Source organism: Nesoenas mayeri (assembly GCF_963082525.1).
Source record: "Nesoenas mayeri genome assembly, chromosome: 16".
In the NCBI taxonomy this organism is placed as follows: Eukaryota; Metazoa; Chordata; class Aves; order Columbiformes; family Columbidae; genus Nesoenas; species Nesoenas mayeri.
The window spans coordinates 2,927,531-2,952,579 of record NC_137562.1 but is presented as its reverse complement, the minus strand read 5'-3'; the positions used below and the strand labels follow the sequence as shown (position 1 = coordinate 2,952,579).

Below are 25,049 nucleotides of genomic sequence, written 5' to 3'. Positions count from 1 at the left end.
ATGGACTCGCTGTGGCGGCTGAAGCGGTTCGACGCGTTCCCCAAGACCCTGGAAGACTTTCGGGTCAAGACGTGCGGGGGCGCGCTGGGTGAGCGGCCGGGCTGGGGGCTCCGCGCGGGCCGTGGGGCCGGCGGGCTGAGGCGGGCTCGGGGCTGACCGCGGTTCTCGTCTCCCCGCAGTGACGGTTGTCAGCGGGCTCATCATGGTGCTGCTGTTCTTCTCGGAGCTGCAGTACTACCTCGCCAAGGAGGTGAGTAGCGTTGCGGGGGGGAGCCCTGCGGCCCGGGGCGGCCCTGCCGTGCCGCGCACCCCGCGGAGCCGCCCCCGCCGCAGCCGCAGCCTCACGCGTGCCGGGCTCGTCCCGTCCCGCAGAGCCGGGCTGGGGCGGCTGGTGCAGCGGCGCCTGGGGGCGCCCCGCGCCGCCTCTGCCGCCTGCAAGCGGAGCAAAGAAAGCGAGCGCGGGAACCCCCGTCCCCGCCCCAGATGCCGAGGTTCCCAAACTCTTATGTGTTTTAAAAGTCTGAGGAATGGCAGTGCTCGGCTGCCATGGAAGGCGTGGGAGGCAGCAGCTCAGGCGTCTCGCACATCCCGCGTCTTCAAAGTCGGCTCCTGAACCAGAGCAATGGAGGGAGAGAGGCCTCTTGGTTGGGTTCCAAGTGAAACAGGGCTCTGTTTTTCCTTTGTTCCTAGGTTCATCCGGAACTGTACGTTGACAAATCGAGGGGAGACAAGCTGAAGATCAATCTAGATGTTATTTTTCCACATATGCCTTGTGCTTGTGAGTCAGACCTCTGAATGTTGGGGTGATGTGGGTGCTTGGTGGGGGCCCAGCAGGCTCCGTGCGCAGGGCAGAGACTGTTTACTGCACGTCTGTGTGGTGCTGTACTTTGTCAGAGCTCAGTAATCCTGAGAAAGCTGGCACAGAGTTCACCTGGGACTTGAGATTTGATTGTAGTGTTGTTGAAGAACTTTAGAGTCTCCTTTGGAAGTTACTTGATGAAGCACAACTTTTCCTTTATTTTTGTACTTAAATTCTGACTGTAAGGCAAATGCCACATGATAACCTTTCTTCAAATTTTTCAGCATCAGAATGAATGTTAATAATCTGATTACCTTTTAACTAAACTCAAAGCAAAGTTACAGGCTGAAGTGATGGAAGTTTTTCAAGTCTTGCTGTGTAGGGTAAGGGTGAGTGTCAGGAGGATGGAGCCAGGCTCCTCTCAGTGACAACCAACGGTAGGACAAGGGGTAATGGGTGCAAACTGGAACACAGGAGGTTCCACTTAAATGTGAGAAGAAACTTGTTCCTGGTGAGGGTGGCAGAGCCTGGCCCAGGCTGCCCAGGGGGGTTGTGGAGTCTCCTTCTCTGCAGACATTCCAACCCGCCTGGACACCTTCCTGTGTAACCTCATCTGGGTGTTCCTGCTCCATGGGGGGATTACACTGGATGAGCTTTCCAGGTCCCTTCAACCCCTGACATTCTGGGATTCTGTGATTACTGCTGTGCATGTTGTCCACCTGTCCACTGATCTATCTGTTGCAATAATTTCTTCGGATAAGTACAGGGCTCTAACTGTAGTGAGTCTGAAGTCTTTCTGACCACCCAAGATATCATCAGTCTTTACCTTCCTCACATTTAAAAGGTGTGGGAAGGCCACAGAGACTGACAGCCTCTGCTGTTTTGTGCAGAGAAGCTGTCGGTCTTAGAAGAGAGCATGTAGGCAGCAAGTGCGCCATGGTGCTTCGATACCAGGCCGAGAACACAGACCTCCTCATTCTTTTTTGTGCAAAGGGATCACAAGGAAATGTGCTGATGTGGAAGGGGAAAGAGTGAGGGGATAGATGTAGGAGGCAGCTTTTGACCAATTTTAAGCTTAACTCTGGAAAATTATTATGCGCTCTGGGGGGGTTTGGTTTTGTTTTTTTACCTTAAGTGTATTTCCTTTCAGGGTAACACTTTCTGTGGCTGTTGGAAACAGTGTTTGTACACCAAACCAAACCCTGTATTTGGAAGGTTCCTTTGGGGTGCTGCAATGTGCATCTTATTCCCTGTCACTTGGCCCCAACCATGCGTAGTCTTGCAGTTTGTCACGTTCTTATCCTCCTGGCTGAAAGACTCTGTGTTTTTGCTGGGTGAATGCTTCCCCAGCCTGCCACAGGCCGTGACCGGTGTGTGTTTATAGACCACTTTCCTTGCTCCCTGGTTTCAGACTTGAGCATCGATGCCATGGACGTAGCAGGAGAGCAGCAGCTGGATGTTGAGCACAATCTGTTTAAACAACGTTTGGATAAAGCTGGCAATCGTGTGACTCCAGAGGCTGAGAGACACGGTAAGATGATGTATACTTTCATAGTCGTTCCGTCACAGTATGACCATTTTGAGATTCACAGGAACAAGTGACAGCTGAAGAGCATTTGAACACCACAAACTCCTGAAGAGTTTATAGCACACAAATCTATTAAACTGACAGGTTAGGCAAACTCCTATTTACTTACCAGTTTTGCAAGACAAATCTTTGCCTGCTCCCTCTGAAATTACAATAAGGTGTCATGGCTGCATTTCGGGTATAAAGCTGCTGAGTTAATGGTCTTTATCACTAGAAATTGAGCAGCTGTTCTGACAAAACTTGACTTTGGTTTTATCTGTGAATCACAGTGGACTGACAAATGGGACAAGCTGGCTGAGGAAAGAACCTCTCTATTGGGAAAGCCCCAGTGACTTGACCCTCAAGCCTCAGCTTGCCCCTTACTGCATTAACTTTGTGTGTGTTAATGCATACCTAATAAATATATTTTAGTTTATTTATTGGTTACAAGCTGTAGTAAGTGCTCCTTGGCTACACAAACCTCTCCTCTACGTTTTTTGCATGTTATGACTCATATGTTATTATGCATGTTATGTTGTACTTCGATACAAACCAGAAACGATTCTGACAAAGTGTTGCAGTCTAACAGTAATACTGTCTTGACGTTTCCTTTCCAAAACATGAGCTCCTTAGTGCCTTTTCTGGGGGACAGTGTGGTTCTTGTGTCAGCATGAACTAAATTTGTTGATTTGTATCGCTTGGATTTAACTTCTCTGTTCTTGAGGTTGAAAGGCTGAGCCAAGACCTGAGCAACGGGCAGGTACCAGAGTTTCTCCTGTTGTCACAGGAATGTGGTGATAATGTTCTTGCTGCTGTGTCACTGAGCAGCATTTCTGTATTCGGAGGCTGTGGAAAGGAACAGAAGCTTGTAGGGAGCAAACCCTCTCATCTACAAGGGGCCTTTTAAAAGAGAGCAGATGCATTGCATACAACCAGCAGTTTCTTCTGCTGTCTAGAAAAAGCACATGGCTAGTTTGGTTTCCATCACCTTCATTGCAAGTTTGGTCAGAAGTATCCACCCATCTTTGCTAAACTCTGATTATCAGTTTATATTAGTAACAATGACATTCAGTCAGTTATTTTAAGGCAACGACAGCAGTATTGACCTACATCTAGTAAAGCATACCCAAATTTTATGGAGTAGCATCTGGAGACTTTTTCTAATCATAGGTACGTAACGATTGATAACATAATGATTTTTGTGGTAGGTTGCATTCTGTGCCTGGATGTCACCCTACTCATTTCCATTGGATGACAATAGATGATTTAATTCTTTATTGGCGGCTCTTACCATTTAATTCCTTTTCACATGGACGGAGTTTTCCAATTTCATGTATCATATCTGCATGCAAGTTGATGATCATGTTAACCCTTCATGTGGAGCTTTATGTACTGCAGTTTCTTTGCAGTATCTCAGCATTGTGTGTCACCTGCTGATGCTGCCTATGACACAATTCACCAGGCAGCCACTGATCCCACTGACAAAGCTGCTGCTGGTCGCTGTATCTCGAAAGGCTCCATGTATTGTACAGGTGTGCTTGCTAAATAGTGCGAATCATGACTTCGACAAAGCATAGCAATTATTAAGCTGTATTCTTCCTGGTGCTGTCTTTTAGTGTAATTATAAGATTAAAAGCCTTAGCACTTCTTAAACAATGAATGCTTAAGAGCTCTTTCCACTACTTTGAACTTGGTAAGCTTTAGGACAAAGGTCTTACACAGTTGTTTAATAATGGGTATATTTTCCTAAAAGTTTTTATTTGCTTGATCATAACTACCGTAAATATTTAATTAAAGCAATAAGGTTAATGATTGGGGTTTTTTTGTGCATATTTCGTACTTTTTAGTTGAAATCTTTTTTTCCTGTGGTTAATAAAAAATGCAGACATCTTTAGTACTCACTTCCATCCCCCTGTTATACCTCCCCATCTCAACAAACAAGGCCCCAAGGAGGTTTTATACCCTCAGCAGTGTCTGACTATGCACCTTCTCACCTTCCCCAGCATCAGTTATCTGAGGAGCCACCTTTTCAAGGCTTGCAGAGAGCAGTGCGTGGGCAGCGAGCCTTGGAGGGCTTTGGTAACCCAGGAGACTTAGTCCTGTCCTTCAGGATTTGTGAGCTGAAACAGCCTGGTTTTAAGGGGACCTCTTGTTGTAAGAGCCAATGTTTTTGAAAATGTTGAACACAAAATTGGCTCGCTTATTCCTAACTCCAAAATTTGTACACCTTCGATCTTTGTTTTGGCAAAAAGAAGGTCCTGTTGGAGTTTTCTATAGGCATCTCCTGCCCTTTGGAGGGTTTCAGCTGTCACCAGCTCTCGCCTCATCAGCCTTCTGCACATAAGAACATGGAGCTCCATGAGTTTGTGCTGCAGCTGCACATCCAACGCACACGTGGCACAGACATGGGCAGAATTGCTGAGGCGTGAGGAAGGTACAGATTCCTTGTCGATTTCTAGGAGGCGATGGTTAACGGGTGTGTCATACTGGAAGACTGGCTGTCAGTTTTCCACTCGGGAAATGCCCACTCTGATCTTGTTTCACAGCAATATATCACAGTGTTCCCTGCACATCTTGGGACAGGATTATGCACTGTGGACTGCTACTGAAAATTTTGTTTGTGTTGGATCCTGTATCAGTTGCAGTTTACTGATTTGGTCTACTTTAGTATGCAAGTGAGATTCTGACCAGCTTGCAGGTAGCCGGTTCTTTCTGTGAAGGGTGTTCTTGAGATGACAAATGCTACTATTTGGTCTTACTTCCCACTTCAGCAAGCTCTGTGTGACTGTTTCAGGTGGGCTTTGGGTGCAGGATCCGCAGCTTCTGACACAAAATCATTGCATTCTTGTGTGACACAGGTATTGTGCGTAGAACAAGAGTGCAAGACAGCATTTCTAGATGTGCCTCATCACTATGAATCTTCTTTTGTTTTAGAGCTGGGGAAAGAAGAAGAAAAAGTGTTTGATCCAAATTCTTTGGATGCCGATCGCTGCGAGAGCTGTTACGGGGCAGAGTCAGAGGACATTCGGTAACCTTTACAGCTTTGCACATCCTCTTAGCTCTTGAGCTAATACAGTTATGTTCCATGTGTGTTTTTTTCCCAAATGTCTGTGAGGGTCTGTGCAATGAAATCCTCCTGGGCACGTGTTCAGAGGATGATGAGAACTGTTGTGGTATTGTTATACCTTTGGAAGCTGCACTCGTGATTCTTAACCCGTGCAGAGCTGTGTTGTCTAGTTTGCCTGTTTAAGGGCAGTGCAAGCTGCACTTCCATTGCAGCAGCACAAAGATTGTCTCTCAGCAAATGGAATCTTTTCAGGGGTTATTTGGTGTCCAGAGGGGAGCTGTGTAAATTATTTCTCTGTTATGTGAGCTGTCTTGGAATAAAACCTGGGTTTGGCCTTCTCACTCCTGCTGCAGGCTTTGCATCCTTATGGGAGCAAAGACCAGACATCTGTCACTCGTACAAACTACAGGTGTCATTTGGTGTTTCTCATTTGTTCTACCTGCAAATTCCTGTAAGAATGGATCCGTGATAGTCCGTAGGTTCTGGACTATCCTTCACTATTATTGTTTCTGTAGTAATGTGGTTTGTCTCATCTGTCAGAAAAGTTTCTGTCTTGAGGGATTTGTGATTCCAGCCTTCAGCTTTTCCTTTGGTCCAGCAAAACATGGAACTCTTTGTTCCAGTGACCAAGACATTATCCAGAGGTAGGAAAGTAATGAATAAAGTTTGCCATTAACCTCCACTGTTGACAGTCTTGCCCTAAAAACAGAGGAAAGAAGGAACAGAAATTTTATTAACACAGGGAAGCTTCAGACTGCTCAGAATTGTGAGACGCTGGTGTTGGTTTTGTAGCAAAAACTAAAACTCCCTCAGGAGTTTTAGGCCACCTTTCAGGATCCAGTCCCTGATGTTTGCTTTATTGCTGTGTTGAAGTAAATTCCCCCGGTGGTTCATGTCCTGAGGTGGAGCATCTCTTTGTAGCGCTGAAGATGGTAAGATGGTGCTCGTGTTTTTGCAGGTGTTGCAATACTTGTGATGACGTCAGAGAAGCATACAGGCGGCGAGGCTGGGCCTTCAAGAACCCCGATACCATAGAGCAGTGTAAGAGGGAAGGGTTTAGCCAGAAAATGCAAGAGCAGAAGAACGAGGGCTGCCAAGTGTATGGCTTCCTGGAGGTCAACAAGGTAAGAGATGGGTTTAGCTGGGAACCTGCTGCATGGTGGTGATGACTGTGAGAAGGCAGAGTTGGGGCATTCCTCTCCTTTCTCATCTCAAGGTGTTCGTAGCACAGTAACACCATGACTCCTGGGCTCCGCGGGGACTTGTGCCCCTAAAGGGGTTCAGCAGGAGAGGCAGGAAGAGCGGTGGGAAGGGGCTAATAACAGAGTGACTGTCAGCAAGTTTGCTGCTGACACCAAGCTGGGAGGAGTGGTGACACTGGAAGCTGTGCTGCCATCAGAGACCTGGACAGGCTGGAGAGCTGGGCGGGGAGAAATTTAATGAAATAGAACAAGGGCAAATGTAGAGTCTTGAATCTGGGCAGGAACAACCCCAGGTTCCAGTGTAAGTTGGGGAATGACCTATTAGAGAGCAGCGTAGGGGAAAGGGACCTGGGGGTCCTGGGGACAGCAGGAGGACCATGAGCCAGCACTGGGCCCTTGTGGCCAGGAAGCCAATGGGACCTGGGGTGGGTTAGAAGGGGGTGGTCAGTAGGTCAGAGAGGTTCTCCTGCCCCTCTGCTCTGCCCTGGGGAGACCACACCTGGAATCTTGTGTCCAGTTGTGGCCCCTCAGTTCCAGCAGGACAGGGAACTGCTGAAGAGAGTCCAGCGCAGCCACCAAGATGCTGCAGGGAGTGGAGCATCTCCCGTGTGAGGAAAGGCTGAGGGAGCTGGGGCTCTGGAGCTGGACAAGAGGACACTGAGGGGGGACTCATTCATGGGGATCAATATGGAAAGGGGCAGTGTCAGGAGGATGGAGCCAGGCTCTTCTGGTGACAACCAGTGACAGAACAAGGGGCAATGGGTGCAAACTGGAACACAGGAGGTTCCACTTAAATATGAGAAGAAACTTGTTGGGGGTGAGGGTGTCAGAGCCTGGCCCAGGCTGCCCAGGGGGGTTGTGGAGTCTCCTTCTGTGCAGACATTGCAACCCGCCTGGACACCTTCCTGTGTAACCTCATCTGGATGTTCCTGCTCCATGGGGGGATTGCACTGGATGAGCTTTCCAGGGCCTTTCAACCCCTGGCATTCTGGGATCCTGTGTGATTGTGTAATTCTCTGGTTTGTGGTGTGGGCTGGTAGGAAGCGCGCTGGCTGGAGCAGCTCAGCTTTTCCTCCCGTCTAGCTAGCCAGTCTTTTTGTTGAGGTTTTTGGAGGAGGAGGGGCAGCTTCCTTGAGGTTAGATTGTCCCACCTGCTCTTCTGGTCTTAGAGCAGAGGCCACCAGTGGGTGCTGGAGAGAACAGTAACCAACAACATGCCAGCAGAGGAGCTGGAGAGACTGAGACGTTCTCTTCTTTAGAGGAGCAGTGGAAGCAAGACTGTTGGAATTGTCAAAGCTGGAAATGCTCAGAGAGGTGGTTTTTGCAATGGGTGTATGAACATATATTATGAGATATATCAGATAACTATGTAAGTATCCCATTGCTTGCTGGGTTACGAAACCCAGAACACTCGGACGTGCAGGTTATGAACCCCAGTACATTCTAGAAGTGAGTCCCAAGCTAATTATTTTTTTAAAGTCAAACTCTGTTTTGTTTGGGTTTTTTGCTTTGGTTTGGGTTTTTTACACCTTTGTGTACTTTTCCTGGATACCACATTCATTATTTCTGGAAAGTAAACCTTTTATACTCACCAAGCCAGACACTGTGATTTGAGCATCATTCTGGGTACCAAAGCATTAGGGGACCCTCTATCACCACGTGTGATAAGCAGGAGCAATGCAGAGGGGGTTGCTGGAGGTAGGAAGGGTCCAGGGGTGGGTGTCACTGGGGAAATGTCTTCATTCTCATCGGGTCTGCAGTTGTTACACCAGAAGCAATGGGTTTTGCACAGGTATGGAAGGTGTAATGTAGCATATGAGCACTTCCTCCAGGAGAGAGTGTGTGTGATTGCCAGTAAGTGTCAGGAAAGCAGCTAACATCTGTATCCCTTCCATATTCCAGGATGAAATTTTAACTATCTTTGTCTTTTGGGTTTTTTTTTTGAGGTGTTTTGTTGTTGTTGTTTTTTGGGGGGGTTTTTTTGTTTGTTTTTTGGTTTTTTTTTAATAGGTTTAGAGCTTTATTTTTGCATGCAGCTTATTTTCATGGATGCATACAAAGGATCCCCTTTGTTTATTGTATTAAGGGATCTTCCCCTGCTCGCTCTCCCCCTCAGTCACTTCCTCCAATCCCTTTTTGTGATACCTTTTTGTATTTCCTGCAGCAACAGTCACTTCCCTCCCAATAGACTTAATTCCTTCTTCCCATTTGCATCTCATAGAATCATAGAACCGTTTTGGTTGGAAGAGACCCTCACTAAAATAATCTGCACAGAATTATTATCAATATTAGTATGTAATGGTGGCTTTTCACATGAATGCCTTTGGGGAGGAGGGGAAATTAATCTCTATTTTAGGATGATATCTTCTGATGGTTACCTGTGAAAATGAGTTGCTTGGTGTCTGTCTTGCTAAACAGAAGCTTAAAAATCCAAGCCCGAGTGTGACTGCTTGATTTCTATAGATTCAGACCGTTTAATGAGAGATTACTGTCTCCTGCAGGTAGCTGGAAATTTCCATTTTGCACCAGGAAAAAGTTTCCAACAGTCTCATGTACACGGTAAAGTATTTTCTTCTCGTGCTTGTGGTGACCTTTAGCTTTCACGTGTATCTGACTGTTTTCTTTGAATATCTTTGCATTGCTGTCCCTAAGAACAACGGCACTGCTTTAGTGGGGAGGCCGTTGTTGAAGTGTTGTTCCAGAGCTTTAGAACCACCACGAACAAGTAGAAAAGTGTTTTCTGGAGGTGCCGCCATGTGGGTGTGGAAGAGCTTGGAGGAGAATGTTCCGGGCAGTCTCTCAGTCTCGCTTGTTCCACAAAACTTTGCTGTAAAACAACCTCAAGTCAGGCGTTCAGGCCAGGACCTGAACATCAGTATCTCTGGAAAGGGGTGTTTTGGAGAATGTGTCGGGAGAATGTTAAAGCAATTCCGAACTTTTGGAGTGAAGTTGTAAAGGACTTTCTCAAGTATGGAGATAGATATAAATGCACAGTGGTCAGTGGTCAGAGCAATAGTGATAGCTTATAGAATCATAGAATGGTTTGGGTTGGAAGGGATCTTCAAAGGTCATCTAGTTATCACATCACTTCCTTCTTCCTTGCCATCTTCTAGTCAAGGGGAAACTGAGGCTTCTTCTCCATCCTTTAGATTATCTTTGGACCATTCTGCTGCTGAGGTGCCATCTTCACTACTTTTTAGGGAAGACATTGCCCATTGTGCTTTATTGGATTCGTGCTTTTCAGGATTCATTAAAATGTATCATTAGATTCCTTCAATTCCCTAGAAAAGAAGCTGATGCTGATGACAACGTTCAGGACATTCTCTGTCCTAAGGACACACTCTCAGTGACCGTGACTGTTGCTGTGGGTGAAGAAGTTCTGTACATGGTCCAGATTTTGTGGTTATCTTATACCCTACATGGTCAACTGGAGGAACAAAGTTATCTCTGAAGGCACTGATTTTGTGTTTTCCTCCTCATTCGTGGGAATGATTGTGGAAAGAAGAAACCCAAGCAAGCTGCTCTTTGAGACGATGATTTTGGAAAAGGAGCTGCCTCCTCAGGGCCACCCAGCTGTGCCTAGAAATGGGTGAAGCTCTTTTAGCTCTCTAAGAGCACACATTCACGGGTCAGTTGTACATCTTCGTTAATGTTCTGCCCATGTATTTAAGGGAGAGTTTATTCCCATCTCTACTACAGATTTGTTTGACAGCCAGAACCGATTTGAAGGCATCCTTGGGCACTATGGATAATCCCTAACAGCCTCTCTTATTTTACATACTTTTTAATGTTTTGAGCACTGAATTGCAAAAGGACATACAGATTTGACTGAAGACTGGTTGTCATTTTTTAGGTCCCTTGTCATCTTCTCATTGACAACCAAGAGCAAGTGAGGCTTATTCTTTTTTACTGCAGAGACCGCAGCCTCTTCCTGTGTTCTTGTCATGGAGCCCAACTAGTTTGGGCGCTGTCTTTATCGCACAGGCCTTCTGCAGATACCGGTTCCTCATCTGAGCTCTTCTCCTGCCCATCAGCATTCTTGGAAAAAACATAATGTGGGACTCAATCTCTGTCAGTCAAGGCCACCATTTCAGTGTGGAGGAGATCCAAATCCTCCGCTCGATCACCTCTACAGGATTCCTTCACAGAGGGTGTTTGTGTGAGCTCACTGTAACTTCTGTGCCAAAGTTGCATCTGACAGGGAATCAACTGTTTTCATCCCCAAATTGAATGCTGGAGCCTGAGATTATTATTTCAGCCTCAGCATTGCTAAGGACTGTTCTTCTTATGCTGGTAAGCTCCGAGTTTGGTTGTCCTGTTATTGAAAGGTGCAATGTCTCACCCATCTGTGGGCAGATGGATAAATGTTTTCAGGTTATATCAAGTGTGTTTTGGAGACCACAAATGTGACATTTCCCTTTGTCACTGGTTGATAAGCCGTCAGGGCTCACGCCATACCGGTTGTTGGGAATGCCTGACGTTTGTCACGGCTCTCCATACCTTCTCCCTACCGGAAAACGCACCACTGGGGATACAGCATTTGGCCAAGTGGTTCGAAATTGCTGTGTGAAGGATTCGGAGGCCCATCTCTGAGGAGGTGTGAGTCGATGACACTGGTTAGCCATGCACAGTGTTGAATACATGTCAACAGTCTTTCAGAATAAGAAAGGAGACTGCTCAACCTCATTTGAGATACGCCATCCAAACATACATTTCCCCTGCACCCCATCCTTCCAGGTATTCACATTTCTTGGTATCTTGCAACAGAATGGACAAAAACAACCTCATGATTTGCTACCTTCTCTGTGCGTCAGGTCTGATGAAAGAAGCATGGGACTGATTAAGAGCAAACTTGTTGCCCGGGTTTGAATGTTAGTATGTTGTGAGTGTAACCCTTGAGTGCACTGCTGAATAGCTTTGCTCCTAAAGTGACCTCACTGTTAAGACTGAAAAAGAACCTGAATATAAGCAGCATTGTTATCTGGCATGCTGATTTAGAGCTCAGTTAACGTATGGACATAGCACTGTATATTTCCTTTTAGTGATTCATCCTGCAGTTTTGTTTCTCTGTTACTCTTTAAATGATTGCTTGTTCATGTATCAGTCCTTTCGCTAGCTAGGGAGTAATTTTACGTGGCCTAGAAGGCTGTCTCTCTTCCCCTTTCTGGTACGAGTTTTAAATGCTGCGCTATCTGAATCTCTGTGTCTTTTCATTGTAAGGATCTGAATATGTCTCTTTTCTCTCCTACTTTGCCGATTTTTGCAGTGCACGCTGTTGAGAGTAAGTGTTGCCGTATCCATTTTTATTTTCCAAAGCTGTTTACTAGAGAACTAATGTGATTTCTGTTACTTACTGTGCCCATAACTCTCCTTTGGGAGGAGCTATTGATCTAGGCTGGGATTTGAGAAGGTTTCCTGAAAGCTAAAAGGAGAGCTCCTTGGAATTCATGCACCAACCCTGCTAATCTCAGAATACTCAGTAGGAGGTTTTCCATGGGTTTGTAAACTATTGGATTTTTTTAAGGCTAATCACAGAGTCACAGATGGTTTGTGTTGAAGGGCCCTTCCCAGCTCCCCAGTCCCCCCTTTCATGAGCAGGGACATCTGCACCAGCTCAGGGTGCTCAGAGCCCCGTCCAGCCTGGCCTGGGATGTCTCCAGGGATGGTTCATCCACCACCTCTCTGGGTATCTGGGCCAAGCTCTCACCACCCTCAGGGGCTACAATTTCTTCCTTATATCTACTGTAAATCTCCCCCCTTCTAGTTCAAAACTATCACCCTCTGTTCGTCGCAACAGGCCCTGTAAAAATCTGTCCCCATCTTTCTTATCGGCCGCCTTTAAGCACTGAAAGGCCGCACTAAGGTCCCCCGGAGCTTCTCTTCTCCATCTGAACACCCCAGCTCTCCCAGCCTGTCCCCAGCAGAGCTGTTCCAGCCTCAGATCATTCCTGTGGCTCCTCTGGCCCCTCTCTAGCAGGTCCATGTATGTCCTGTGCTGAGGACCCAGAGCTGGACCAGCACTGCAGGGGGGTCTCAGCAGCAGCGGTCGGGGTGGTCAGAGTCCCCCAGCAGGACGAGAGCCGGCGAGTGTGATGGCTTCTGTAGCTGCAGTAAGAAACCTTCATCAACAGGCTCCCCTTGATTGCACAGCGTGTAGTAGACACCAACCACAAGGTTCCCTTCGTTGCCTCGGTCAGTAATTCTTATCCAAATCAGGGTGGTTATGGGTTGAGATGTGATGTTTCAAGTCAGTAACATCTCTTGGAGGGCACAGGCTCTCAGCTTTGCTCACTCCTTCCCCTACCTACAACATTTTCTCTGTTGCTCCCTGCCTCAGTACCCTCTTCACGATGCATCCTTATGCTGCCCATCATCTTCCTGCCACCGTGCTCCTGTAAGATGTTTTGCTCCAAAAATTCATCCCCAGTTTGAAAACTGGTGTCCTAGCTGTGTCCTGGTCTCAATGCGTTAATTGAGAGTCCTGAGTGGTCGTAAGTGCTGCGAGCAAGAGCCTGGCCCAGGTTGCCCAGAGAGGTGGTGGATGCCCGAGCGTAACCCGAGGCTGCTTCTCCCTTCTTTCCCTGCCCGCCATTTCACATCTATTTCCAGATTTTTTTAGTAAGTCTCTTTTCTAAAGCCAAGCGAGTTCTGTGGTCCGCTTGCCAGCTCAGGCACACACAGCGCTGTGCTGGCGGCAGCGATGGGGATGCGTGCTCCTCAGAGACAGAGACGGCAGCAGGAACGGCTGAAGCCAACGCAGCTCTGAGCATTTTGTAATGCAGAACAAGCGTGTTCATCCCAGTGATTGCAGCCTTAGGCTCTGAGCATTTTAACTGTGAAATGCAAGGGCCTCTCCCTAAGTCAGAGCATTAGGAGGAGTATAGTTTAGGCTTAGCATTTTGTTTTCCAACTATACATTCTCTGTTTTGCATATCTATATCTTTGGGTTTAGTAAGGGTTTTACACAAGTACAAGTAAAGCTTCTGGTGTTTTATTGAAGGATGCTAATGGAAAAAAAATGAGTTAACAGCAACACTGATGTTAAATAATGTTTCCAAGGAGAGGCTATTTTCAGTCAGTTCTTTATCTTTGCAGGCAGTCTTGTGCCAGGCTGTGTATCAGAAACCCTGCAAGGGAGCAGCATTCCTAATCTTGGTTAATAGTGTAGCAGCACTTGGTGATCTGACTCCATCAGCTCCTAAAATAATCACCCACGGTTTCTGACGTGTGTTTTCCTTTGCTAAGGCGAAGGGTGAGCTCTGCTTTCCTGAGCACACGAATTGCCTGTTAAACCGCACCACCGGCTCTGGCTGCTTTGAGATGATTGTGAGACTTCGAGTAAACCTGCTGATCGCTTCTTTAGGGCACTTGCATGTGATATTAAGGCACGTGCTCTGCTCAGCTCTTAGTTTAGATCTGTTGTGCCTCTGTGTTTTACAGTAGTTAGAGGAGTTGTGTGTATCAGGTGGTGACTGAGATAACAGGAGAGTTTCCCTTGCTTGCCCCGTGGGATCTTGGTTCTGCCCTAGGTTGAGAATACATTCAGGTGAGGACTGAAATACCCAATCTGAATTAATCCCAAATTAAAGTTACTTCACTCCAGCAGTGGCTAGTCTGTGTTAGGAGGGGAATTGCAGCAGTTTTATCTATGACATGCCCTACTGCAAACAAGAAAGACAGGTGATTTTCTTGCCGTTTTAGATCACGGTGGAAATGAGAGGAGCTCCCTTATAGGATAGAATGAGGTAAATAGATACCACAGTGTGAACTATATTGTTAAACTATTTTTCTGTTACAGTTCACGATCTGCAGAGCTTTGGACTCGATAACGTAAGTGTTGCCAAGACAGTGTTGTAGTTCTCTTTGTGTTTTCCTCCTGGATTTCCCTCCCTTTGCCACCCTGAGATCCTGGTGTGCTGCACACAGCCGGATTTGGCTTGATGGGTCTGAGCAGAACCTGGGACCTGCTTCCCCACAGGGCTCTGAAGTATGTTCTGGGACATCTGCGTGTTGCTTGGCAAGCCTGTTTCCCAATTCCTGAGACTGCCTTGCTCCTTCATCTGTGCTTCCCAGGTTTCCAAGGTTGACATTTTCACAACCGCTGCTGGATCTGTTGGGGAGGGAAGCGGGTGATGCCCATTCCTTTGCCACCGGGGCAGCTGACAGTGTGTGCTCTCGTGGGTGGGAGACCCTGCTCTGTGGGTGGGAGGGAAGGGCACTGCGATCTGGGGACTTCCAGCAGGTGAAGGAGAGATTCTACATCTTGGAATCTCCCATGAGTAAGAAAAATGAGCAAGTGCTTTGGAGTTTACCATATGGATGTGTAGAGTAAGGAAGGACCCACCTCTGTTCCAGAGCCACACTCCAAAAATATACATATAATTAACTTTAGTCCCCTTATCTTCACGCTGGGATGTTGTGCCGTTGTTTATTACTATTTCCATTTCAGATCAATATGACACACTACATCAAACATCTCTCGTTTGGAAGGGATTATCCAGGCATTGTGAACCCTCTGGATGGGACGGATGTCACTGCACAGCAAGGTAAAAGCCAGCTGAGAGAAATAACTTTTTAAGTGCCTGTATTAATAAGCATTAGAAGAGAACAGAGCAAAGTTCCCAGTCTTTAACAAGAACCCTGACAGCGTTGTGTAAAATGTGGGCTCCTCCACCTTGTGCTCGTTCTCAAACAGCCACCTCCATTCATCTGGAACGAATCTGCCGAGGTGTTTTGGTTCTGTGGCCTTTCTGAAAGATCTCTATTCGGTGTTCATGGGTGCACAGCAGCAGGTCCAGCACAGCGTTGCTGAACACCTGCACCGGGTGTAGCTCAGGGACAGCCCTGTCTGGCTGCTGCATGTGGTGGGAGATAACCAGAAGATACAGGATAAAGGGGAAAAAGCCTAATTGATAGTTGCTGGAAAGCTGTGGTGTCTGCTTGGCCTTGATCCACAGAATCCCAGAATGTCAGGGGTTGGAAGGGCCCTGGAAAGCTCATCCAGTGCAATCCCCCCATGGAGCAGGAACACCCAGATGAGGTTACACAGGAAGGTGTCCAGGCGGGTTGGAATGTCTGCACAGAAGGAGACTCCACAACCCCCCTGGGCAGCCTGGGCCAGGCTCTGCCACCCTCACCCCCAACAAGTTTCTTCTCAAATTTAAGTGGAACCTTTTGTGTTCCAGTTTGTAGCCATTACCCCTTGTCCTACCATTGGTTGTCACTGAGAAGAGCCTGGCTCCATCCACCCAAGAGTAACAGCTGAGCAGCTGCAGGGCAGTGGAAATTTTGCTGATCTTTTCTAGAGAGCTTGAGTTTGCTGGGGAGAGAAGGAAAACCAGTTCCCATGCGACTGCTGCTCAAACTACAGTCAGTTTATTCACATAAGCCTGCTTGTGTGCGTTCCCCATGAAAGATCCTCACCGTACCACTTTCTGTGCCACTGCAGACTTTATTATCTTTTTAGTTCTGTTGAAGTCTGCAAGCTTTGTCCTTGCAGGTACTCAGGGTGCTGGATTGTGATAAAGCCTGGAGAAGGAAGCTGTTTGCTTTGAGGTTCTGGTAGGACTGCTAATCCTGCCTGAATCCGTTCTTTTAACTTTTCCACCATCAATTTTGATTCTTATACCCAAATCAAAGGATAGTGCTTAAAATAAAATACAGAAAAAAGAAAAAGTGTTAGAATGCTCGATACAGTCATGGTGCCTTAATTTTTCTCTCTGGGCGGGGGCCTGGAGCTGGCTGGTCAGATACTCTGTAGGGTGAAGGTTTCTGTTCTGGGCCTCAGAGAACAAGCTGCCAAATTCCTGAGGAGCTAAGAGCGAAGATGTGCTCTGGAGAAGAAGTGGGAGAAATAGATTGCAGGACAAATTTATGTTTATTGCAGAGCAGCTAAAGATATTATATATGAGAATTACTTCTTCTCTAGAAATGCATTAATAGTCTTCTCCTCTAGGGAATCTCATAGAAAATACGTTTCAAAACGACTCCTGCCTTCCATTATCCTGAAGGAACAGGCTGGTCTGAGCAGCAGGAGCAGATCTATTTTTATTTTCCTCACTGGTCCAGATGGTCCTTTTCATCTCCTACGGTAATAAACTGTAGTGTTAATTGAAGCTAATATAGGATACTCATTTAGAGTTGAGTATGTTTTCTTAGGGCTATGCTGTTAGTTTTTCATGTGCTAGAATAAGCACGTGTTACTGATTGTGTCTCTCTGTCTTTGCTCACAGCTTCCATGATGTTTCAGTATTTCGTCAAAGTGGTCCCTACAGTGTATATGAAAGTAGATGGTGAAGTAAGTACCATTTTCCCTGTTTCTTTGGCAAGTGAAAGCCTGCAAACTGTCTCCTCATATCCTGACACTGACCATATCTGACTTCTGGTGGAGGCAGCACAATCTGTTCAACATTCTTGTAACCACCCCAGCAAGAGTAAGTTTCCACGGTGTGATGTTATCTGTAACGTTGCAGCAGCGATGATACAGGTCTCAGACTCAGTCAAAGTGACCACGCCATGTTCATCCTGTTCCCTCATGAATCCCTCCTCGTGCATGCTCAGGAGAAGTCAAAGCAGCAAGGAGATCCTAAAAATGTTCTTTGGAGAATAACCCAAGATAAGCTTGTCTCCAGTGTAGAGACTGCTTTAGCCTCCAAAGTGGTGTGGCTAGATTTCCAGCCCTGCTTTCAGAATATATCTGCTTTTGGGACAGGTAAAATAAATTACTGAGGAGATAACCTGGGTGAGACAAAGATCCTGAGAACAGAGACAAACTTATGCTCTCTTCTGAAACCAGCCTGAGGGAGCAGAAAGAGCTGTGTTTTCTTTCATTCATGTGGAAACGTTTATGTTGGTTGCTGTCATTCTGCAGGGGATCTCAAGAGCTATGGAGAACCTCTTTTAAACACCAAACCCAACCAAACCAGACCTGTCAGTTATCATTTCTGGGCCCCCATACTCTTAGGGCAGAAGAAAGATGTAAGCTGTTACGTTTCTTTTGCAGAGAAAACCCCAGTAGAGGCAGCAGCTCCAGACTTCCCCGCTGGTGCTACCCCATGTACGTGTCTAACCCTGTGAGTGAGGAAGAGCCAGGTGCCAAACATGATTCCTCTGAGGTGAAACCCAAGTGTGGTTCTGGGGCTGGTTTAGTGCAAGGACTGATGGACTGATCTCCATGTGGATTAAACTATGCCAGAATTTGATCCCCTTGTCTTACACAGATTTATAAGGCGGTGCAAACCCCACAGTGCTGGGAGCCCTGACCACCTCAGGCTCTTCACCCAAACCCACAGTGCACTGGAGCACGTACCACATACCCTTGCAATCAGAACATTCTGCTGCACATCCACACAACCTTTATGTTGCTTTAGGCACTCTGAAATGTAAATCACCGGCAGATTATTAGTGATGTCCAAGGCTGTGTAGGAACCACAAATCTGAGGAGCCACATGGCCACAGGAGATAGAATGCAGACCTTGTAGTGAAGCTGTCCTGGGGCAGTATGGGCAGAGCAACCCAGCAGAATCCACTGGAAATGCAGATGTAGTTTGTATTTCTTCATCTGCCCTAAAGATTGAAGCTGTTTGCAAGACACGGTTCTCGTGTGATAAATCCTTATGCAGACCACTCTTTCTAGTCCCTGCCTAGAAAGGACCCATCTGACTTCTCCAGGAAGTTTGGTGAAAGTTGTATGCCATGAGATGATGTTGGGAGAACCTTCAGACCATGTTTGAAGTTCATTGTGCTGGGATTCAGGATGCTTCTGCAGATGATTGAAATTCCTGAAGTACAAGGGATAGTTAATCTGAGCTTTTTTTATTGTGGCCACCTCCCAGTGCCATTAAGTCCCCAGGGTTTCTGTTTCTCTTGCTGAAATCTTGCATTCTACTGTAGAGCTGTTCAGTTTTCGAAGGGCTTCTCCTGTCAAAATAATTGCTTTTTATTAGTCACCAGGTGAGGAATCCATGCACACCATGATGCTTATAGTAACTATGGATCCAAGTGTGCTGCCAGGTCACAGACTGGTTGGGGTTGAAGTGACCTCTGAAGATGATCCAGTCCAACCCCTGCTCACACAGAGTCACAGAGCAGATCACACAGGTGGGTCCAGGCGGGTTTGAATGTCTCAGAGAAGGAGACTCCACACCCGCTCTGGGCAGCCTGGGCCAGGCTCTGGCACCTCACAGCAAACAAGTTTCTCCTCATGTTCAGATGGACCCTCCTGTGTTCCAGTCTGTGCCCGTTGCCCCTCACCCTGGCATTGGGCACCACTGAACAGAGTCTGGTCCATCCTCTGACACCCACCCTGAGATATTTATCAGCATAAATAAGATCCCTCTCAGCTTCTCTTCTCCAGCTGAACAGCCCCAGCTCTCTCAGTCTCTCCTCATCAGACCCCTCAGCATCTTTGTAGCCTCCACTGAACTCCCTCCAGTAATTCTTTGTCCCAGACCTGGGTTATACATTCAGTACTTGGAACCCCGAAATGTGGAATTTGGTAAAGAAGCTGGAGAGTATCCTTCTTGGCTTGGATTGTAATTTGTGTTAAATAGCTTATTAGGCATCATAGAACGTAATTTCCTTTTACAGGTGTCACAGGGGTGTAATTTAGGGTTCTGCTTGCTGCAGAACAATGTTTAGATTTCTTAAAGGGAAGCACGACTTAAAAGAAGTTGGTGACAGGTTCACTCTGTTATTTACTGCATGGAGAAAATACGCCAAGCCGAATGCTGCTGAATTCTCCCCAGGAGCCTGTACCTGTTCATGAAGAAAACTTTCAGACGTCTTCTCTCCCCGGTAACCGTTCACTCTGGAGCTATTTTTAAAGCTCCTGTGGCAAACGTTGAGGCGAGGCCCCTAACGCATGCAAAACAGACTTTCAGGAAACAAGATTTTCAGAAAATAAAAAATGTAATGGAGTAGAATAGCGGAAGGGCTGGCTCAGGCCGGGTACTGCGCCAAGTTCTGCCCCAGCATAGAAAACGACACGCTTTTATATCTTTACAGACGGTTCACACTCAGATTCAATCCAATAGCCAAATTTCACCTCTGGGTTCTTTGCTCCCCATTGGGCCCTTTTTTCCTGACTCCACGTGGGCCTTTGTTTTGTTCAGTTGTAGACATTGGTTTTGGTCCATATCCCTGAAGGTGCCTTTCTGTCTGGATAAATCCTTTCTTCTCGGCAAAGTGCAAAAGAAGCCGCGCTTCACAGATGTCTGTGTTAGCCTTGGATCGTTGTTTTCCCAGTCAGTTCCATTTTTCCCAGCAAAATGCAAGCTGGACTTTATCTTGCGGGCGTTTAGTGTAGCCTGCAGTTGCTTTTGGTAAATACAAGCTTAAAATTTGAGCAAATCTAGTCTACCAAGTAACATGAATCAAAGAGTATATTAGAAGTCATATAACCTTATATCTGTAAATAATCCATTACCTTTGGTGTGCATCTACTTAAGCTAAATGATTAATATTGAACTTGAATTGGGCTCATCGGCTGACCTCTGAGTAAGCAAAAGCATTGCCATACAGCTCGCTTATTTAGCAGGGAGAGCTTGAAGTGGCTCATCCAGGCTGTTGTATTTGTAGAATGAAGTGGTTGACTCGTAGTCAAACTGCACACGGTAGGAAAAGTCTGCTGGAGACTCCCTGCGCCCAGCAGCCCCCAGCGCTTGGTTGCGGTTCTGCTTCCCTGTGGGTCTCCTGGCAGCAGTTCTTGGCCTGGCTGCAGCTCAGGCCCTTCCCTCCTCTGGAGCCTGGACCAAACTGCTCTGCTTTGCCTGGGCGGGGTGAGTGCATCCACCACAACAAGAAACCCAGTTTGTTTGCTCTAAGGATAAAACTGATATGCACAATGTGTAGAAGAACAGCAGGACACAGAATGCTGCAGGGTGGTTTTCATTTAGATAAAGATGAGCAGTCTGTGTCCTGCAGCCCTGACGCTCTCCTGCCTTTATGCACGATTTCCTGTTTTCTCACTCTTGAACACGTATGGCTTTTTCAAAGCGGTTCTGTCCCCTGAAGCAGCTTGTGTGGACTGCATTTTGGGAGAGGATGACGTGGACTTGGGGTTGAGGGTGAGAGGGGCAGCTTGTGCCATTACTTGCCCACAGAGAGCAAAACAATCCAGCCTGGGGACTGAGGCATCTCGCATTCTTTGGACTGGCTGGGGCTTTAGCTGGCAGACCTGATCCTGGTGGTGCTCTTTGTCACCTTTTGTGACACCCTCAGGCCCTTCACAAGGGCTACATTGATATGTTTCGCTGAGCTCATGCTTTAGTAGCCTTTCCTATCCCTCGTTAACAAAACAACGTTTCCTGTGCTTGTTTCCTGCTAGGTGGTGAGGACTAACCAGTTTTCGGTGACACGACATGAGAAGATAGCCAACGGGCTACTGGGAGACCAGGGTCTGCCTGGTGTGTTTGTGCTGTACGAACTTTCGCCCATGATGGTGAAGCTGACAGAGAAACACAGGTAAGAGACGTGTCAATCTGTTTCATTCACCCTCCATTGATTTTTTGACATTTTGCGTAGTTTAGAACTGCCTCCACGATTAGACAGGACAGTGCAAATGCCTGAAAGCCGTCCAAGCCCCTTCCCAGCTGGCGGTGAGGAAGAGGCACTCCTGGGTGCCCTTCCTCCCAGTGTGAACATCTGGAAGGGATTGAGGTTTTTCTGATATTATCTTGGGGTTTTAATCCAGTGTCAAGACAGAGAAAGGAGATTGGCACAGTGGGCAGAAGACTGATATAATGGTTCTCGGTTCAGACTAATTGCTCAAAGTCTTTTTTAATGGGAAGACTTAGAGCAGCACCTACAGCAGCACCCATGCTGATCCACCCTGGTTACTTATTCTGCATTTGATATTGCTTCTCTGCATGTTGTAGTCAGTGTGCAACCTCTTCCTTCTGGATCCTCCTTTAATCACAGGGCATGTAACTGCAGGGGAATGGAAGGAGCTGTAGCTGTCACGTCTTTTGGGATCATAACGAGGGACAGCCAATGTCTATACCTTAACATATGCCTGGGGATTTAGTTTCTGTGGTAGAGCAGCCTGCTGTGCATTCTGGCTGTGTAGGAGTGGATAAAATCTTAGGGATTAAAAGGCCATCCTTCAGGTTTATCAACTCAGTACTTGCCTCCCAAGGTTGCCATTGAGCTCACTAGAACACGCTGCTCTAATGCTGTTCAGTAAAGGTCTCAGTGCCAAACTCTCTTCTGTAGCCAGCAGGAGTTATTTTATTGTTAAATCTGGTAATTTTCAGCTATTAATATTTATATAATGTATACTTATGTGCTGTGATGAACATTAAGATAATTGTTAGTTTTTATTAGTTGACGGTTACTTATCTGACATTGGTATCTGAACTGGTTGTTCCAATTGTTTTCCCGTTCTAGGTCCTTCACTCACTTTCTCACGGGAGTTTGTGCCATCGTTGGAGGCATCTTTACAGGTATTGCGCCCTTCAAGATTTTTTCTTTCTAAAGTGTAAACACTTGACATCTTAACTCCTTCTAAAGTCTGCATGGCTAGTAATAAAATTCTGTTTGATGGGGAGAGATTATTTCAGCCTTCAGGGGGGAATATAGCGTGTTCTGCAGAGCCATGGGAGCGGCATCAGATGGTAATTCGCACTGCAGACTTCTGAGATGGCCTTGTTCTTGCCTTCAAAGTGCCAAATGTAATGTTAGCACTGTATAAATGTAGGAGTAGTTACATTTGTACAGTCATAAAATTACATTCGGCCCTTTGAAGGCAACTGTAAGGCTGATGGGATCCCTGGACTTGATTGTATTAATTTCAATGGCTGACTCAGGGAAGGGTTTTCAAAGATTGTTTTCATGAGGAATGCAGGTGCCCTCAAGCACTGTTGAGGTTTGACAGCCAGGTTGTAGTGCTTGCTGCCATATGCCACGTTCAAACTCTACATTCTAGAGGACAGACCACATCAGCTGTGTATCAGTTTTTGTGTTGCAGCATCAAATTGATTCCACAAATAGGGATAATTTTAGGGCAAAACAACCACAAAAAAGAGTCATCTGAAGCATTACTCAAAGACCAAGTGGTAAGGCCAGTAATTCTATATTCTACAGTAATAAACACAAGACTCTGTTCCCATTTTAGCTGCTACTTTTTATCACAGAATCACACAGAATCCCAGAATGTCAGGTGTTGGAAGGGCCCTGGAAAGCTCATCCAGTGCAATCCCCCCATGGAGCAGGAACACCCAGATGAGGTTACACAGGAAGGTGTCCAGGCGGGTTGGAATGTCTGCACAGAAGGAGACTCCACAACCCCCCTGGGCAGCCTGGGCCAGGCTCTGACACCCTCACCCCAACAAGTTTCTTCTCAAATTTAAGTGGAACCTCCTGTGTTCCAGTTTGCACCCATTACCCCTTGTCCTCTCACTGGTTGTCACCGAGAAGAGCCTGGCTCCATCCTCCTGACACTCCCCCTTTATATATCTGTAAACATTAATGAGTCCCCGCTCAGTCCCCTCTTGTCCAGCTCCAGAGCCCCAGCTCCCTCAGCCTTTCCTCACACGGGAGATGCTCCACTCCCTTCAGCATCTTGGTGGCTGCGCTGGACTCTCTGCAGCAGTTCCCTGTCCTGCTGGAACTGAGGGGCCACAGCTGGACACAAGATTCCAGGTGTGGTCTCCCCAGGGCAGAGCAGAGGGGCAGGAGAACCTCTCTGACCTACTGACCACCCCCTTCTAACCCACCCCAGGTCCCATTGGCTTCCTGGCCACAAGGGCCCAGTGCTGGCTCATGGTCACCCTGCTGTCCCCAGGACCCCCAGGTCCCTTTCCCCTATACTGCTCTCCAACGGGTCATTCCTCAACTTACACTGGAACCTGGGGTTGTTCCTGCCCAGATTCAAGACTCTACACTTGCCCTGGTTCTATTTCATTGAATTTCTCCCTGCCCAGCTCTCCAGCCTGTCCAGGTCTCTGATGGCAGCACAGCTTCCAGTGTCACCACTCCTCCCAGCTTGGTGTCAGCAGCAAACTTGCTGACAGTCACTCTATTCCCTCATCCAAGTCATGGATTAATATATTGAATAATACTGGTCCCATGTAGTATTGAAATGTGTGTCTTTGTGCAGGGCCAAGTAGTGTCTTATTCCTTAGATTAAGGTGTCAAATAGAAGAAAAAAGAACCCGGAGCTTCACGAAGGTGTTGAAAACACCATCACTGGCTGGCAGCCCATGTTCCCTCCCTGGCAGGAGCTTGGGGTTCCTGTCCTGGGAGACGCAGGGCTGTCTGGGGTTTCTGTTGCAGCAGATCCATTCTGAGCTTCCCTGTGGTCCCGAACAAGCACTGAACTATTAATAACAGGCTCCTCCAGTGCTGGAGAGATTTGGGCAAAATCCTACAGTTCTAAAGGCATTGGTTTGTTTTGCTTTGTGTCCTTGCTGGGGGACATTGTGGTCTCTGATAAAGAGCATCCTTAGCAGGCAGCGTGGGGTGGAGTAGCTCACCTGTGAGGTTACTGTGAGATGGCAAGAAATGGGAGACAAGCCCTTGGCGAGCCAGGTCAGGCCATGACGTGGCACCGAGCTCTCAGCATCAGCTTCCTCCACAAACCCTTCTCACTCCTCAGTAAACACAGGGGACTCGGCCTGGCTCATTTTTACTTCTGTAAGAGCTTTTTTTGGGAAGCAGGGTCACCTCTGCCCTGCAAGCTGGATCTTGTCTGTCCTAATGAGACGAGGAGTTGTTTCTTCTGAGCAGCAGCAGCTGTTTTGTCTGGGGGAGCTGGAATTCCTTTCCACCAACAGAAGGGTGTATGTTTCTTTTGCTGGGAGTTGTTCTCTCTTTGAGGCATGTCCGCCTTCATCTGTTTTTTCCTTGTAGTTGCAGGATTCATTGACTCCTTGATCTATCACTCAGCACGTGCCATCCAGAAGAAAATTGAACTTGGGAAGACAATATAAATAAGCAACGACCTCACCCCACAAAAAAAACTCTAAGGAGAACTAAACAGGTTTTTCAAAACACAAGTGATGCACAAGAGAAGAGGTTTGGAATTACCAGATGGCCCGCACCACTGCCCCGTCATTCCTCAGCATTAATTTGTGGACGGAACTATTTGAACTTTGCTGCTATAAAGATTGGCCGCCTGGTCTGGCTGTGCAGACCCTACTGTAAAAACTCCTTTGTATCAGTCCACGTTCAGCCGGTTCCACCCCTCCTCAAAAGAGCTGCTGGAGATGCTGCATTCTGTTCACCTCCAGACCCGGGATGGGTTCAGGTTGCCACCAAACAAGCTTTCTAGCGGCACCATCCAGCTTTCTAGTTTTCCCTAAACATGTTTTGAGTGTTCTGGTGCTGTACGCCAGACCCCTGGGAAAATGTGCCCGATCCCATGCGCTTTCCTTCCAGCTGTCCTGGGCAATTGGGATGCGCTTACAGAACGGG

At 47.0% G+C, this 25,049-nt stretch overlaps 1 protein-coding gene across 1 annotated transcript; it reads left to right on the top strand.

Moving 5' to 3' along the window:
* On the top strand, nt 1-24,807 carry ERGIC3 (ERGIC and golgi 3; the record flags this gene model as incomplete). Its single annotated transcript, XM_080354603.1, has 13 exons — nt 1-88; nt 180-250; nt 691-778; nt 2,211-2,330; nt 5,301-5,394; nt 6,392-6,557; nt 9,137-9,194; nt 14,434-14,465; nt 15,085-15,181; nt 16,868-16,932; nt 20,962-21,098; nt 22,023-22,078; nt 24,486-24,807. The coding sequence occupies 13 exons, from the start codon at nt 1-3 to the stop codon at nt 24,563-24,565; spliced, it is 1,152 nt and encodes a 383-aa protein (XP_080210729.1). The 3' UTR covers nt 24,566-24,807.
* Nucleotides 24,808-25,049: the final 242 nt, after the last annotated feature.